At 46.4% G+C, this 18391-nt stretch overlaps 1 protein-coding gene across 2 annotated transcripts in view; it reads left to right on the top strand.

The window, feature by feature from the left end:
* Positions 1-18391, top strand: part of LOC115101370 (neuronal migration protein doublecortin-like) — a 121852-nt gene that overhangs the window by 28122 nt on the left and 75339 nt on the right. For both annotated transcript variants that reach the window (XM_065004861.1, XM_065004862.1), the window contains exon 3: positions 3033-3373. In XM_065004861.1, coding sequence (XP_064860933.1) covers positions 3033-3373 — 341 coding nt within the window. The remainder of the gene's footprint in view (positions 1-3032; positions 3374-18391) is intronic.

Genomic DNA, 18391 nt, shown 5'->3' on the forward strand with positions numbered 1-18391 from the left:
TAGAACCACCCTCCTCCTGCAGGTCACAGTAGAACCACCCTCCTCCTGCAGGTCACAGTAGAACCACCCTCCTCCTACAGGTCACAGTAGAACCACCCACCTCCTACAGGTCACAGTAGAACCACCCTCCTCCTACAGGTCACAGTAGAACCACCCTCCTCCTACAGGTCACAGTAGAACCACCCTCCTCCTAGAGGTCACAGTAGAACCACCCTCCTCCTACAGGTCACAGTAGAACCACCCTCCTCCTACAGGTCACAGTAGAACCACCCTCCTCCTACAGGTCACAGTAGAACCACCCTCCTCCTACAGGTCACAGTAGAACCACCCTCCTCCTACAGGTCACAGTAGAACCACCCTCCTCCTACAGGTCACAGTAGGACCACCCTCCTCCTACAGGTCACAGTAGAACCACCCTCCTCCTACAAGTCACAGTAGGACCACCCTCCTCCTGCAGGTCACAGTAGAACCACCCTCCTCCTGCAGGTCACAGTAGAACCACCCTCCTCCTACAGGTCACAGTAGAACCACCCTCCTCCTACAGGTCACAGTAGGACCACCCTCCTCCTGCAGGTCACAGTAGAACCACCCTCCTCCTGCAGGTCACAGTAGAACCACCCTCCTCCTACAGGTCACAGTAGAACCACCCTCCTCCTGCAGGTCACAGTAGAACCACCCTCCTCCTGCAGGTCACAGTAGAACCACCCACCTCCTACAGGTCACAGTAGAACCACCCTCCTCCTACAGGTCACAGTAGAACCACCCTCCTCCTACAGGTCACAGTAGAACCACCCTCATCCTACAGGTCACAGTAGAACCACCCTCCTCCTACAGGTCACAGTAGGACCACCCTCCTCCTACAGGTCACAGTAGAACCACCCTCCTACAGATCACAGTAGAACCACCCTCCTCCTACAGGTCACAGTAGAACCACCCTCCTCCTGCAGGTCACAGTAGAACCACCCTCCTCCTACAGGTCACAGTAGAACCACCCTCCTCCTACAGGTCACAGTAGAACCACCCTCCTCCTACAGATCACAGTAGAACCACCCTCCTCCTACAGGTCACAGTATAACCACCCTTCTCCTATAGGTCACAGTAGGACCACCCTTCTCCTACAGGTCACAGTAGAACCACCCTCCTCCTACAGGTCACAGTAGAACCACCCTCCTCCTACAGGTCACAGTAGAACCACGCTTCTCCTACAGGTCACAGTAGGACCACCCTTCTCCTACAGGTCACAGTAGAACCACCCTCCTCCTACAGGTCACAGTAGAACCACCCTTTTCCCATAGGTCACAGTAGGACCACCCTTCTCCCACAGGTCACAGTAGAACCACCCTCCTCCTACAGGTCACAGTAGGACCACCCTCCTCCTACAGGTCACAGTAGAACCACCCTCCTCCTACAGGTCACAGTAGAACCACCCTCCTCCTGCAGGTCACAGTAGAACCACCCTCATCCTACAGGTCACAGTAGGACCACCCTCCTCCTACAGGTCACAGTAGAACCACCCTCCTCCTACAGATCACAGTAGAACCACCCTCCTCCTACAGGTCACAGTAGAACCACCCTCCTCCTACAGGTCACAGTAGAACCACCCTCCTCCTACAGGTCACAGTAGAACCACCCTCCTCCTACAGGTCACAGTAGGACCACACTCCTCCTACAGGTCACAGTAGAACCAACCTCCTCCTACAGGTCACAGTAGAACCACCCTCCTCCTACAGGTCACAGTAGAACCACCCTCCTCCTACAGGTCACAGTAGAACCACCCTCCTCCTACAGGTCACAGTAGGACCACACTCCTCCTACAGGTCACAGTAGGACCACCCTCCTCCTACAGGTCACAGTATAACCACCCTCCTCCTACAGGTCACAGTAGAACCACCCTCCTCCTAGAGGTCACAGTAGAACCACCCTCCTCGTACAGGTCACAGTAGAACCACCCTCCTCCTACAGGTCACAGTAGAACCACCCTCCTCCTACAGGTCACAGTAGAACCACCCTCCTCCTACAGGTCACAGTAGAACCACCCTCCTCCTACAGGTCACAGTAGAACCACCCTCCTCCTGCAGGTCACAGTAGAACCACCCTCCTCCTGCAGGTCACAGTAGAACCACCCTCCTCCTACAGGTCACAGTATAACCACCCTCCTCCTACAGGTCACAGTAGAACCACCCTCCTCCTACAGGTCACAGTAGAACCACCCTCCTCCTGCAGGTCACAGTAGAACCACCCTCCTCCTGCAGGTCACAGTAGAACCACCCTCCTCCTGCAGGTCACAGTAGAACCACAGGTCTTCATGATCAGTATTTTTGAAACTAGGACAAATTGGAGAGCATTACCACACCTAGGATCTAAGGTCATTCCATCAGCTGATGTTAAGAACTTGATACACCCACTAAGAGGACCATGTCATTGTCACCGTGTGTTGCTGTAATAGAGCATGGTGGAGGAGGACTCATGAACTGGTACGACATTACAATATTGTATGTTCTCTATGTGTTTGAGAGAATGGGGGATGGCGTATCTCTGTCAGAGCAGTCTCCTGCTGTTTGATGATTGGGGGAGGGTTCAGTGCACAGGTCACCAGGCTTTGGATTAGGTTCATGGAGATGCTATAGCAATTACTGACAGGGTGGAAGCACACGTCACTGGCTCGTTTTTTAAACTTCTGGGAGAATAACTGCTAGTTTGTCAACACACTATGAGATACGGTAGAGCTAGATTGTCCCGTTTGAGTAGGAGGCTGTTTTTCTGTCCTCAGTTTATCTTGAATCCATGCATTTAGATCAGATGTAGTGGGGATGCATAGTTTACATGAAGATGTGGGTATTGTCTCCCTCACGAAGGTCTATGTGACATCTGAGCTGTTTATCCTACAAGCTTTAACTCCACACCTCTACTTACGATAGTACTGATGTTGGGTTCCTTTTGAAGCAAATATTTCCTCAGTTTATGTCAAACAAAGTAGATTATTTCATATTCCTTACGGCGTTCTCTCTTTGTCTCTCCTCTCACCCCCTCAGGAGAGAGCTACGTCTGTGCGTCTGAGAACGTCTACAAGAAGGTCGACTACACGAAGAACGTCAACCCCAACTGGTCTGTGAACGTGAAGGCCTCGGCCAGCCAGAAGAACCTGCAGAGCCTGGCCAGCAAGCAGGCCAACGAGGCCCGGGAGGGTAAGGAGTTTGTCCGCCCCAAGCTGGTGACGGTGATGCGGAGTGGCGTGAAGCCGAGGAAGGCCGTCCGCGTGCTGCTCAACAAGAAGACGGCGCACTCCTTCGAACAGGTGCTCACCGACATCACAGAGGCCATCAAGCTGGAGAGCGGCGTGGTCAAGAAGATCTACACACTGGACGGAAAGCAGGTAGGTCACACATTCACTCACACTGGCACACGTCAACACCCAGTTCACCTCCAGAATGTTAGTTGGACTCAGATCGATGTCAGACTAAGGTCACATTCAGCACTACTAACCCTGAGTCATTATACAAACATCTGAAACAAACATGAATCAAAAATATACCTAAGAAGTCTCTTGTGTTTAGTTCTGTCTCTGTTGATATTGAGAGGCAATGCCGTATAGTTTGTTTTGCTGTTCCTATAAGGTCGTTTCTATTCAGGCTCTAGGGAACATGCAACCTGGAATAAGAGCTGGAATAAGTAAAGAGTATGTTTAAATACTGATGTCATTTCTAATCATTCAAAATTTGCCAGCAGCATACCACCCTGCATACCACTGCTGGTTTGCTTCTGAAGCTAAGCAGGGTTGGTCCTGGTCTGTCCCTGGATGGGAGACCAGATGCTGCTGGAAGTGGTGTTGGAGGGCCAGTAGGAGGCACTCTTTCCTCTGGTCTAAAATATCCCAATGCCCCAGGGCAGTGATTTGGGACACTGCCCTGTGTAGTGTGCTGTCTTTTGGATGGGATGTTAAATGGGTGTCCTGACTCTCTGAGGTCATTAAAGATCCCATGGCACTTATCGTAAGAGTAGGGGTGTTAACCCCGGTGTCCTGGCTAAATTCCCAATCTGGCCCTCGAACCATCACGGTCACCTAATAATCCCCAGTTTACAATTGGCTCATTCATCCCCCTCTTCTCCCCTGTAACTATTCCCCAGGTCGTTGCTGTAAATGAGAACGTGTTCTCAGTCAACTTACCTGGTAAAATAACAGATAAATAAAGAAGAGAATAAAGAATCATGTTATTTCATCCCAAAGACGTTTCCTTTTACCACAATAAGGTGTTACCTGGTGTATGCCTGGGCCAAGCTTTATGTGTTCCTGCAGGTCGATCATCCCATTTTGGGTTGTTAGGTGCTGTGTAGAGAAACCAACCGGTCCACAGCAGCACCAGGACGTTGAGTCCATGGGTCAGGGGCGACTCACTGACGAGGTGCAACTCATTTGTCTGTTGAGACATAACCACACACCCCTGACTTGACTAAGCAGCTTGGTTGAGGTGGGAAGCTTCATCAGAAACGGTGCAGATGGCTCCGATCAAAGACTGACGCTTCTTCAGAGAGCTCGACTGACATCAGAAAGTCCCACAGCGATCCATCCATCACTCAGTCAGAAAGGAAGGCAGACAGAGGTCAGGCAGGAGATGGACTCTTTTGCTGCCTTGGTTCCCAGCTCTCTAACAGACCTGCAGTGGAATGTAAACACCCATATAGGCTAGTTACTGATAATCAATACGTGAATTGGCTGTTTCATCAGGATCTTCATGACTCAGATGAGATAGAATAGACCTCTACAGCCCAACCATGAAAAGAACATTGCCTTGTTATGAGGGGTTGTAATGCACCATAAGGCATATGAACATTTAAATGACTAATATCCATATGAATCCATTTACACTGCCAGGAGGCCACTCAAAGTGCAGCAATTAGCAGCTGTAAAGACAAAGGGCCAGCTGTCCGTAGGCTCTTAAGGCAGTTTAAAGGTTTTCGGTACAATAGAGTAGTAGAAATGGAGGTAATGACAGTGCGTGAGGGCTCCTCTGAGAGGTTAAAGTGCCTCTACCTCAGCAGGCAGCCACAGCCCTGGCCTGGTCAGCCCCAGAGAGACACCGAGGACACATCAGGAGGCACAAACAGCCCTGATGACCTGACATAGAGAGAGGACATTACATCCACGTTCTAAAGGGTGTCGGCAGTGGTAGAGCGACATCTGCAATTTTTTTTTTTTTTTTAAGCGATGGCGTCGTTGATTTCGTGTCCTTGCTGGGAGCAAAAGACAATTCTGCCCCGTCATAATGCATCTGACCCTGTTCGTTAGAATGCCCTCTTCTCTTCTCCTGGCTGTCCAACACCACTCAGTGCTGCAAGAGGCCAGGCTCCAGTACTATAGACCCAGTCCTAGCTGAGTGTTTACAGATATGGTTAAACTGACTGCTAATCTCTTGTGTCTGGACCACTCTGATTGTATCAGTCATCAAACAGGCATCTGAGGCCACGGTCGGCAGACTAACTAAGGAACCCCCCCCCCCCCCCCTCTCTTGTGGAGAAGTCAGATCTCCGCTGCTTTTTGTTCTGCTGATTGAGGAGAATGGGATTGTGCTCCCTCTGTTATTTCTTCATTATTATTCCTGTTAATAACGGCAAGATGTAAGTCCAGCAGGCTTTAGAGGAGGACAGAGCTGCAGTGTGGAGATAGCAGGCTGATTCGACTTTAATATCCCACCCTAGGGGCTCACTGCATGGCTGCCCCAAGTCACTGTCTCCTAGTAGGCCCCTTACGATTTCTGTCACTTTGAGCCTAGGCAGTGTTGTCTATTTTGTTTTAGATATGAGGCAGCTGTGGATCAATATGGATGGAAACATGCTGGACTTATGTCTGTGCGTGCGCACATGCATGTTTGTGTGTGTACACAATAATGTCCAGGACTTCTATTCACATTCAGTCTCACATGAAGTCTGATCAGCATATTTCACTGACCCAGTCTGGAGCGATCTCACACCAGGAAACTGAAACTCACCAAACCTGGATGTAGGGCTGTGACGGTCTTGGAATTTCAGGTTACGGTTATTGGCCAGGACAATGTACATGGTCACCGTCATAACCGCTGGGAGGGGGGATTGGCAAAGATCAAACTCAAAACAAACACGTTGCTTTTCTCTGCAACTTCACTATTACCATTACACTTTGTTATTATCAGAATCATTTCATTATTATTCAAGTTATTATTACCTCTAAGTATTAGTCAGGTTTACAAATGAAGAAACATCAGATTGGAGAGGAATTACTGAAAGAATATAGATTTCTGATTTTGAAGCACTAAACCATTCACACCAAGTCCGATGCGTTTTGCCCTCCACTGTTCCGAACAATTCACATAACCTCATTCTCTGTGGCAATATGTTGTTCAAAGTAGAGTTCTTCACGGGTCCCAAAAATTCTGACTGTACCCGAGGACAGTCGGACCTGTTCCGAAAAGGCCAGTGGAAAAACAGACCCAAACAGACACATCCCAATTCAGATCCGCAAGGAGGAAGAGAGAGCAAAAGACACCTCAGACCGGGCACTGCAAATGTATTAACAATAAGAAAACAGAAATACCGTAAGTATTCAGACCCTTTGCTATGAGACTCGAAATTGAGTTCGGGTGCATCCTGTTTCCATTGATCATCATTGATAAGTTTCGACAACTTGATTGCAGTCCACCTGTGGTAAATTCAATTGGTTGGACATGATTTGAAAAGGCAAACACCTGTCTATATAAGGTCCCACGGTTGACAGTGCATGTCAGAGCGAAAACCAAGCCATGAGGTCAAAGGAATTGTCTGTAGTGCTCCGAGACAGGATTGTGTCGAGGCACAGATCTGGGGAAGGGTAACAAAAAATGTATGCAGCATTGAAGGTCCCCAAGTTCACAATGGCCTCCATCTTAAAAAGAAGTTTGGAACCACCAAGACTCTTCCTAGAGCTGGCCGCCCGGCCAAACTGAGTAATCAAGGAAGGAGGGCCTTGGTCAAGGAGGTGACCAAGAACCCGATGGTCACTTTGACAGAGCTCCAGAGTTCCTCTGTGGAGATGAGGGAATGTTCCAGAAGCACAACCATCTTTGAAGCACTCCACCAATCAGGCCTTTATGGTAGAGTGACCAGACAGAAGCCACTCCTCAGTAAAAGGCACATGACAGGCACCTCAGTAAAAGGCACCAAAAGGCACCTAAAGGACTCTCAGACCATAAGAAACAAGATTCTCTGGTCTGATGAAACCAAGATTGAAATCATAGGCCTGAATGCCAAGCGTCACGTCTGAAGGAAACCTGGCACCATCTCGATCTAACATCTCTGGAGAGACCTGAAAAGAGCTGTGCAGCGACGCTCCCCATCCAACCTGAAAGAGCTTGAGAGGATCTGCAGAGAAGAATGGGATAAACTCCCCAAATACAGGCGTGCCAAGCTTGTAGCGTTATACAATCAAACTTGAGGCTGTAATCGCTGCCAAAGGTGCTTCAACAAAGTATTGAGTAAAGGGTCTGAATACTTACGTAAATGTAATATTTCAGTTTTTTATTTTTTAATACATTTGCTAAAATATCAACCTGTTTTTGCTTTGTCAGCCCATTGTGTGTAGATTGATGAGGGGAAATTAACAGTTTAGTTAATTTTAGAATAAGGCTGTAACGTAACAAAATGTGGATAAAATGAAGGGATCTGAATACTTTCCGGGTACACAATGAATAGCAATATAGTTAGAGCATTTTTTTAAATAACTAATAGGCATCGATCAAACCTCTTGCTTGCTGAATAGCTATAAAATAGTCTACAATGAGCGGATGGGAAAGTTTGAATGGTGATAGAGACATGTAGCCAAGCTCTGGTGTGGTGTGATCACATTGGCTAAATTCATACCTTGCTGCTTGCTGCACTGATGCATTTCGAACGTAAAAAAACAGGCAGAGAGAAATGTATTAATTCAATTCACACAACAAACTTGTTCCGAATAAATAATTGAGGGATTGTGGCAGGACGATATTTTCGCAGTTGGCGTGAACGGTGTCATAAACAAATGTGCTCGTATTTATTATTTTCTTCATAATTATTCTGACAAAAATAACAGACTTTTTTTTTTTAGAAAGGGCCTTTACTGAAAATATGACATGACGGGAGCGTTTGACAGGCTACTTTAGGAAACTATCAGAATGGACATACTGGAGGCGATAGACTCAGAGCCAGAACAACCTTGTCAACTGCTGTTGAATAATTCATGAATGGTCAGACACATCCAACCTTTTTTTAAGAGAAGACCAATTTATGTATTTACTAGCAAGCAATGAGAATGTGCATTGTATAAAAGAAAGTCCTCTTTTTTAAAAACTAAAGTGGCATAGCCTATAGATTCTACTCCAACGTGGGATTAGCTGTTGGAAAGAGGAGATGTAGACCGTTTAAAAGACAGACCGACTAAGTTAGCTAAATAAGAATTGCTTTATCTACATAAAAATAATAATAATAATGAATGTAAGCCTGTTTAAACGGTTTTGACGGTTGTTTTATTTTCATGGCTGTCTTCACCCCTAACCGTCAGTCACATGGTTATACTGTACCATCACAGTCATACCTGCATGAGAATTACACTAATAACATGCCAAACCTCTTTAGCGTTTATACAAAATGGGGATGTTTTTCCTAAACGAGAGACGCTGTCAAAAGTTCATTGTCTGCTTAAAGGCACTAGACCTTCTTTTGGATTGAATCTCAGATCTGGCCTGCTCGCCTCCCTACCACTGAGGAAGTACAGTTCCCGCTCAGCCCAGTCAAAACTGTTCGCTGCTCTGGCCCCCCAATGGTGGAACAAACTCCCTCACGACGCCAGGACAGCAGAGTCAATCACCACCTTCCGGAGACACCTGAAACCCCACCTCTTTAAGGAATACCTAGGATAGGATAAAGTAATCCCTCTCACCCCCCCCCCTCCCCCTGAAAAGATTTAGATGCACTACTGTTCCACTGGAGGTCATAAGGTGAATGCACCAATTTGTAAGTCGCTCTGGATAAGAGCGTCTGCTAAATGACTTAAATGTAAATGTAAATGTAAATCTGTTGTCTCTCTCTAACTCTAGGAACTGTTGGCTGTTGCATGCTATGAATGTTTAATAAGATGCACTTCACACACTGATTTTATTGCTGGTTGTATGACTGCATGTGCCAATATGTACAGTTTGATGTGATATGATTGTCCATATCATCTGTCGTTTTCTGTGTGAAACCCACACGTCTGCCTTTGGTCCGTGTATTACGCAGTACACTCTGAAACCCACATGGCTCTCAGATGCCATCGTGTGTAGCAGTAACAAACCCCCTCTAACCATGTGTTCACCAGCCTAATCAAAGTGTATTATAATACACTGTGTCTGTTTCTCAGAATGTGTCTCCAGTCCTGAGGTTCATTGTAATGCACAGACACGTAGCTTCTGGAGTGATGAAACTGCCATGTGAGTAGTATTAGGGCTCTCTTTGTGTGCTGAAGCGGGCGAGGCGGGGTGGCTAGGCTAGCTGCAGACTGTAGGCGAGGCAGGGGCGATGTGCTGCTGGTGATATGGTAGGGGGAGTCTTGATGCAGTGCCAGCCCCGCCCTGATCCTGCACCGTTCCTCCTCTTCCCATTCCTCACCGACAGCTGGTGTGACTGGTTGCTAGGTGACCACATCCGAAGCACAAAGAGAGCCCAGCTGGTGTGACTGGTCTATCAGTCACCACATCCAGTGTGTGTGTGTGTGTGTGTTTCAATATCAGCTGCCATGTATGCAGTGCTTGACTTGGACTGAAATAGGTGTCTGTACTCATTTTGGGTGCAGGTACTGTTTCTATTTAGCTCCAAGATACTGTTGAGCTAATATTCCATAAGAGGAACAGGAGCTCAAGCAGTACCTAGAACATTTAAGATGCCGGTACTCCTGCCCCAGTCAAGTACTGCATGTATGTAAGGTATGTTCATTGTACACTGTGCGTGTGTGTGTGTGTGTGCTTTGCATAAGAATTTGACAGTGTGTGTGTTAAAGGGAGCGAGAGAGGCAGATTCGTGGGGCCAGCTTATTGCACCTTATCCTGCAATTTGTCCTTGAATGCGGACTTCACCACTGTTAATTGCTATGTGAAGATATAGCCCCCCACTAGCCGCCGCCGCCACCCTCCTTCGCTGTCAGTGAGTAAAACGCCACAATTTTCTCCTCAACAGCCTGCGCATTCAGACCCAAGGAGAACAGGGGCAGGGTGATGGGGTACAGGATGCATTCTCCAGTTTAGATCTGTTTTATATTCACTGCAAGGGATAATTATTCCTTGTATCTAAAAAGCTGGAGTGAATTCCTTCATTCGCCCTCTCCTGTCTTTCCAGGGTACATCAGGGTGGAGAGACTTATTTTCCTGGCAGCCATTTTGTCCCTATTTTTTCCTAATAGCTGTGTTCATTGTAGAGTGACTCACTAAATGCCACTGTCCTTTTAACTTGAGGGCTCTCCCAGAACAGGTTTTTTTTTAGCTTGTCCTTGGATTATAACAGCAAGTTCAGGCAAATTGTCGATCAGATTCTTTGTGACTGACACCACAATCGTTTTCTAATATTTGCTGTATTGGGAGTAGCTCTCCAATCTTTCTTTAAATCATCTAGTCATTGAAGGAAGACACTGTGTTGTGGCCTCTCGTTTTAGAATGTTCATTATTGCATCAAGGTCCTGAGCTGAGCTTGGCCATATGGCTTGTAAAGTCATTTCCTACAAAGAGGCACTATAGATGCTAATTAGCACTCAATTCAATCTCATACGTCCATTTTCCCTGCACAAGGTCATGCTGCAATTGTCTTAGCACCCCCCCAGTTTAGCCAGTGAATATGGTTTAGGTACGTATGCTTCATGTTTAAATGTTCCCAGGTTGAATGCCTGAAAATCGGACTTTCCTCTGGAGATTGCAGGGTTCTTTCTGTCTGCTCCTCTGACCAGGGGAGGGTTTGCAAGGCATGCAGTGGAGGCGGTTGCCATGGCAATTTACTCCACAGTGATTGACTCGGTGTCTTTGACAATGGCTACGCAGCAAAATACGCTGAGTCTGCTCTTTACATTCTGTAACGGAGCTAGCCACAGAACTCCTAACCTCTCACATTCGTATTCACAATCCTTCCTTCTTCCTACCCTGCCTCGCTCGTACAGGATTTGAGAGAGAGATGGATGAGCTGAGCAAGGGGCATGGCCACATCATAAAGCAGACATAGCTGCAGGCATCCGGTGCTGCCCTCACCCCAACCCCCATATCTAGCCCACATCAACAAGTGACCACAACCTGTGGGGATGAGCAGAATAAATCTAATAACACCAGAGCCACATCAGTCAGAGCCACATGGCCAGCCTGGCCGTCTCAATGGAGATAGCATGGAGGCAGCAGTGTGTGCATTGCGGAACCTCGGCAGCATTTGGAGCCCATTAGTGACATCACAGCTGTGATGTGTGACCCTGGGGGCCTCCGGAACATCAGGCACCAGCTGGCCCCCATAACTCTACGGAGCTGGCTGCCACGGCTGGCTGCCCGGCTGGCTGCCCGGCTGGCTGCTCTGCTGGCTGCTCGGCAGGCTGCTCCGGCTGGCTGCCCCGGCTGGCTGCTCGGCTGGCTGCTCGGCTGGCTGCCCTGGCTGGCTGCTCGGCTGGCTGCCCTGGCTGGCTGCTCGGCTGGCTGCCCTGGCTGGCTGCCCTGGCTGGCTGCCCTGGCTGGCTGCTCGGCTGGCTGTGCTGCTGGCTGCTCGGCTGGCTGCCCTGGCTGGCTGCTCGGCTGGCTGTGCTGCTGGCTGCTCGGCTGGCTGCCCTGGCTGGCTGCCCGGCTGGCTGTGCTGCTGGCTGCTCGGCTGGCTGCCCTGGCTGGCTGCTCGGCTGGCTGTGCTGCTGGCTGCTCGGCTGGCTGCCCTGGCTGGCTGCTCGGCTGGCTGCTCGGCTGGCTGCCCTGGCTGGCTGCTCGGCTGGCTGTGCTGCTGGCTAAATTCTGTTTCACTACTGCTGCCCTCAACACCGTTTAAAGAACCAAGCATGGGCCAATCAGAGCTCTGTAATAGGCCGATCACGGTCTTTTACAGGCAGGGACCTCTTCATTTAACAGTTTTATGTTCTATTAGTCATATCTACGGGATACAGGTGTGGTATACACCATCCAATGAAATGTTTACTTGCCGGTTTCGTCTCGACAATGCAACAACAATAATAAATATGAAAAGATAAGAATATGAACAAAGTAAATAAAATAAGCATTTTAGCATCAGTATAATACAGGAAGGCACAATTTATTGTTAAATATTTACGTGTGTTTGAGAAGAGGGAATAGGGGGGCAAGTGTTTTAAATTGTGCAGTATTTAGAAAACATAAGTCTGGTAGCAGCAGTTGTGATGTGTGTGTGTAGCATGAATGTGTGGGTGTGTGAGTGCGTGCCTGAGTGAGTGCCTGAGTGCGTGCCTGAGTGAGTGCATGTGTACTAAGGTGCTGAGAATCAGTCCAGGTGGTCAGTCCAGGTCAAGTGTTCAGCAGTCTGATGGCTTGTCGATAGAAACTGTCTCTGAGCCTGTTGATATTGGACCTCATGCTCCGGTACTTTCTGATCGACGGTAAGGGTGTAAACAGCTCGTGGCTGGGCTTAGCTGGTGCTTAAGGAAGAAAGGTTAATGGTGATTGACTGTTAAGACTGTGTTTAATTCTAATAGTACTGACCAGTGGACAGATGTTAACGTAGTGATTTTAGCATGGTTTGACTGCCATGGTTATGAAATACTAGACCATAGGATGTTGTGATTACACATCGTAGTCTCCTTCCTTCACCCCTGGTTCCTCTGGGTGGTCTGCACTACTCTCCTGTCCCGGAGTCTGTGATTGTGACCACTCCTTACGACCTTCAGTATTTCTCCTTTATATGGAAGAAAACAAGCTGCATATAAATCAGAACATTTCCTCTAGACTTTTTAATTGGATAGATAAGAAGGTTAGAAATAAAGGATGAGAAGCGAGGGATTCTGCAAGGTAGGAGAGATGAGAGAACCAGACTCTTGACTCAGTATCCCTTTGTTTTGTCCCACCCCCCGCAAACAACTTTCATTATTTGAACAAAAACATTTTTTCCGTCAGGGATTTCCTTGACTTGAGTGTGTATTTATTTTGAGCACTTTGCTGGGAATGTTTCAGTGTCATAACAATCTTAACCTAAATAAGCCCTGGCAGCCTCAGTCCTCTCTGCCTGATGCTTCCTGATACACAGGACTGACTCAATTACCAGAGTGCACAAGGAGAGAGGGATGGGATGGGGGGGTGCAGTCCATAGTACTGACCCTGTTCCCAACCTCCCTAACACATTCTACCCTACTGCCACTCTGTACCTCTATATAGAGAATGGAAAAGGAGTTCATTTGACCTCACCAGCAAGAGGCTCTTCAGTCAGCCCTTATCAGATTACAAACAGAGGAGTGCAGTAACAGAGAGAGCAGTCCAATATCCACCTCTAGGCTCCCAGAACACTGATTAGTGTGTGTGTGTGTGTGTGTGTGTGTGTGTGTGTGCACCTCTATTTGTGTCAGCTGTTGTTGCAGTAATGAATAATCTAGTGTGTTACACTGAAGAAGGGCTCATATGTCTGTTGAGAGTTACAAGCACTCACTTTAAGTCCTATTAAGTAGCGTGCTCTACTTAGGGTAGTTAGTCCAACTCTGCACACTGAGAGCAGGGGAGAAACCACCCAGAGAGCCGTCTGAAAAGCTTGGTTAATACGGCACTAAACCCACCGCAGAGCCTGAGCCCACCTCCAGTGACTCCATCCCCACCATCCCCCAAACAATACGTGAAGCCTGAATATGCTGAGGAGCTGCATGCAGCCCTGTTTGCTGAATGTACCCAGGCTTGTTTCTCGCATCCCTTTATTCTGGTCGCCTTTCATCCCTAAGTCAAAACACTGCGTCCATCTCGGAGCATCGTTATTTTCTCCAGATTCTCCCATCGTTTGAACCTCACTGAATTTAGCTCACCGCTAATGTGAATTTCAGAAATCGTCTTCTTATTTGCTGCAGAGCCCCCTCCCTTACAGTACACGTTGTCACAATGCCCTGTCAGCAGAGCTGCTGAAAACTTGGATTTACCAGAGTTGTCTTCATGTTTGTTGTCATTGTCTCATATGGAGACCTACTTCACGTTTTGTCATAGGTGTGTCATCCATTTTACAAAAGCTTCAGAAGATCCCATAGTGTATGAGACAACCATTTAAGCCAGAGAATACAGTAGGTGTATTGACCTCAGTGACCTATAACTCATTGTGTTTTTGTGTTCTCTACCTCCCACCTCGAAGCTTTTCACAAAGTCATGGTCTCCGCTTTGAAGGGTTCTCAAAGTTTCAGAACAGTGACTAAGATAGAAACAGCATATTTTGTGTTGTGAGCTACACACCCACGACACTGACTCTAAATCCTGCTAATCCTCCTTTCCATGGGCCTGTCTTATCCTTAAACCAGCCTCTTCGCTTCCTCTTCTCTGGCTTCAAAGTGCCGGTCGCACCAAAATATCACAGTCCTCCCTCCCTCCCTCAGGAAAACACACATGACTGCTGGGCTAGATAAGGTATTTTTTATTTTTTTTGTAAATAGGTCATTTCGGTTGGCTGTTTGGAGAGTAAATGGAGCGGAGGTTCTGAACCATGGCTCTGGAATCAAAGATTAGGATTCTAATCCCCGTTGAGGTAAACATATATGCCATTTTGAAAAGAAACAACATCCTTTCATAGAATTTCCCCAAATATCTTAATATTGTGGCACTACCTGTACTGTAATACGAAGATATATTGGAACAAATGGTATTGTAAAAAATGACATTATTGGGGAACATTTGATGTTTGACTTTCAAAGAGTCTTTGGTAAAGTGTATCCAAGATGCTGCTTTGCTGACACGCTCGATCCCTTCCCAATCTCTCCGGGACCAAAAGGCTTGTTCAGTTATCAGAGAGCTGACTGTGGACTTTGAGGTATTTCAGAGGTTTTCCCCCCCAAAGAATGCTGATGTACACTAATATAAAATAATCTATTTTCTAATTCCCGGTCCGGATTAGGCTCTGACATTCAAACCACATGTCTCAAAGCCACATTGCGTCAGAGGAGCCACAGTATACAGTGTTATTGGCCACCAGTACTTCCCCTGCAGTTATTCCTTGATCTGTGTTCTGTATGGTTCTGTATGGATAGAAATGGGACATGGAGTCAGTGTCCAACTACTCAAATGTGTGCAATGCATGTTTATTGGCTCTATAGTTTTATTGATATGTGTAGCAGAAACATTTGGAGGGAGGGAGATCTTTGCCATTATGACTCTACTCACATGTTATTTCACCATCTTCATATAACTGATATTGTTCTTCGAGGGATTTTACATAATGTCTTATTTTCCTTTATTTCTGCAGCTCATATATTTCCAGAATAATTCCTGGCAAAGAAATTTGCTATCAAATTCCTTCCTTTCAATTGAAATAACTGAAACAAATGTTGATGATCAGCCTAGTGTGATTTAGGCTTGTTGTAATCCATTCTGCTCAACATTACAGACCAGATGTGATTAAGGACGAAAGCAACATACACTATTACCGTTGACACAATCAATAGGAAAAAGTAGCCCAGTGCTTTATCAACTGCACTCAGGCAGTGGTGAGGGAAATGCAGTGTTCTGTGATGATACAAGGGTCCTGTTTTAGGCAGGCTTCAGAGCCCACACTATCAATCATGGGGAGGAGTCTGCAGAGGAGTGGGGAGTTGCCCTCAGGTCAGGTACCGGTTCCTTCTGGATTCAGGCTCAGGACTTTATTCTGTCACTGTGCTGGTGCATAGTGTGGGTAATGGTGGTGGAGACTGCTTAAATATAAATACCTATTGTTCTGTTGCATGTTCCTTATGACATTAACAAAGGATCTTATATGTTTCACATTTCTAATGCCATTCAGCCATTAACTCAGACATTGGAAATGTACATGTATGGATTTCTAAAGAAAACCTAGCCATGTCTTCTCCACCTGCATGCTTGTCCTGCCCACCGCCCCCCTTCTCATCTCATGGGGGACAATACTCTTAAAGAAAACCTAGCCATGTCTTCTCCACCTGCATGCTTGTCCTGCCCACTGCCCCCCTTCTCATCTCATGGGGGACAATACTCTTAAAGAAAACCTAGCCATGTCTTCTCCACCTGCATGCTTGTCCTGCCCACTGCCCCCCTTCTCATCTCATAGGGGACAATACTCTGCTCATCTTACCCCCCGCTCTCTCCATGTCTCTGAGAAAGCCTAGTGCGGCAGAAACTACTGCAGCGTGCACTCCTCTGCTACACCTCATTTCCCATGTTCCTAGGTCTTTAATATTTCACATGGTGCTTGTCTTGTTTCTCGATATCATAGCCTGTGTCTATGGAAGGAGATGATATAGTGAATCTGAGATGTTGCTAAATTGCTCTGGGAAGAGCTGCCGAAATGATTTAGCATGGCTGCTTGGCTCTGTAGAAAGAAGGTCCCTCGTTTGTCTCGCCTCGCCCTCGCCTCTCGCCTCTCGCCTCTGTCTTCTAGAAAGTACAGCAGTGGTAAGGCCTGCTGGCTGTTACTGTGCTGGCTCTACAACAACAGCTAGCACAGCCCCACAGTCCCACAGACAGCCCCCGGCAGATCAATAGGTATCACAGGCTATCGATTGGCCTCACCTGACCGTCCATGCTGACTGAAATACCCAAGACAACCCCAACACAGTTCTCTCAAAGTTTACGGTTGTTCCTTTTGACTTATGCTAAGCAATACTGTATGAGTTACATACGTCTTTGCATGATTGTTTAATAGTAAGATCAATGTTGTCATGTCTTTACTATCATTAAATTGAAGACTTCGTTTTTTTAATCAAAGATTCCATTAATTAATATTACGCGATTAAACTGAATAATCATGTAACTGTAATTAACTAGGAAATCAGGGCACAAAGGAAAGTATTCAGATTACAAAGTTATAATTTCCCAATATAACCTTTCAGATATTTTCATATCTGATCAATAGTCTTCTGATTAATGATTTATTTATTTTACACAACTTGGGAAGTTAGTCTCATTCCAAATGTCGTAAATTGTTGGTTATCTGTTATACATTGCCAGGTCGCAATTGTAAATGAGAACTTGTTCTCAACTTGCCTACCTGGTTAAATAAAGGTGAAATAAATACATCAATTGTCTTAAATCATTTATTTATTACTAACTAAGTAATTCACAGGAATGCATAAACAAACAGTAAATATGGTCACATGAAATGATAGAATGTGCCCTAGTGGGCTGAACCGGCATGGCAGCTTGTTAGACAAAGGGGCAATGGGAGGGTTGACTAAGAAGTCCCTACAGAGTTAATTATAACAATTAAAATGCTAATCCCTTACACATGAACGCTCACTCATTCGGGAACAATTGCAATCAATATATATATTTACGCTCAGTGTGTCGTCTTGATCGCTGGTGAAAAGTTCATTTCTTTTGTAGGATTGTCCGTCTCTCTCGGTTGTGGTTAGAGGGGATGGTTCAGAGTGACATTCGTTATAGAATTGATGTTTTGGTGGTTGTCGTTCTTCGCATTCAATGATGCCGAATTCCTAGCTGCAGACTAGTAATCAATATCAAAGACTTGTTCTTATTCTGTCGGTATCGATAGTCTAAGAGTTTAACCACGTGGTATGGTTAAAATATTCAGCAATGGTCTGCAACTTTTAGTCCCCCTCCTAATGGAGAAAAACATGGTCTACTGATAATTTCTCAAAGTGGGGTTTTATTCAGAATGGCAGAAGAGGGCTGTCTCAGGATGTCTGGCCCTAACTGGGCTCAGGGGTAGTCCTCTGATTTAGTTCAAATCAAAGGGGAATTGTATTTTTCTTCATTAAACAGTCCACAATCATATTACACCATTATTCAAACAGTATCATCCTCATTCATCTTATATAACAATTAGATGTAAACCTCATATTATATAAACAGCGGTATGGTAATGTGGCCACACCGTCTCCCATGAGCTTCCCAAGTTGTGGCAAACGCACCAGTTCGTAGCTGGATTCTTAACCGATCTTTTACACTATCTCTGGAACATGAAATTTGTTCGTACCTCACGTTCTGTGAGGTGGAAGGATTTCCTTTGTCTCCATGAAAACGACTCTCTATAACTGTGTGTCCATGAGGCAGGGTCTTCCTTAGGAATTTACGACCTCACTCTGCCCACAGCAGTCTGGTTGTAGAAGCAGAGAGCGGGGGATGGTGCTCGCTGTACTCAAAGAGTAAACAGGGACCACTGGATGCATATGAAACAGCTGCATCCTGTAATAGAAAGCAGACATGCATCTGACTGTCACCAACTGATATCTGTTTTTCAGATGAAATAG

This window comes from Oncorhynchus nerka, linkage group LG19, assembly GCF_034236695.1.
Source record: "Oncorhynchus nerka isolate Pitt River linkage group LG19, Oner_Uvic_2.0, whole genome shotgun sequence".
Lineage (NCBI taxonomy): Eukaryota > Metazoa > Chordata > Actinopteri > Salmoniformes > Salmonidae > Oncorhynchus > Oncorhynchus nerka.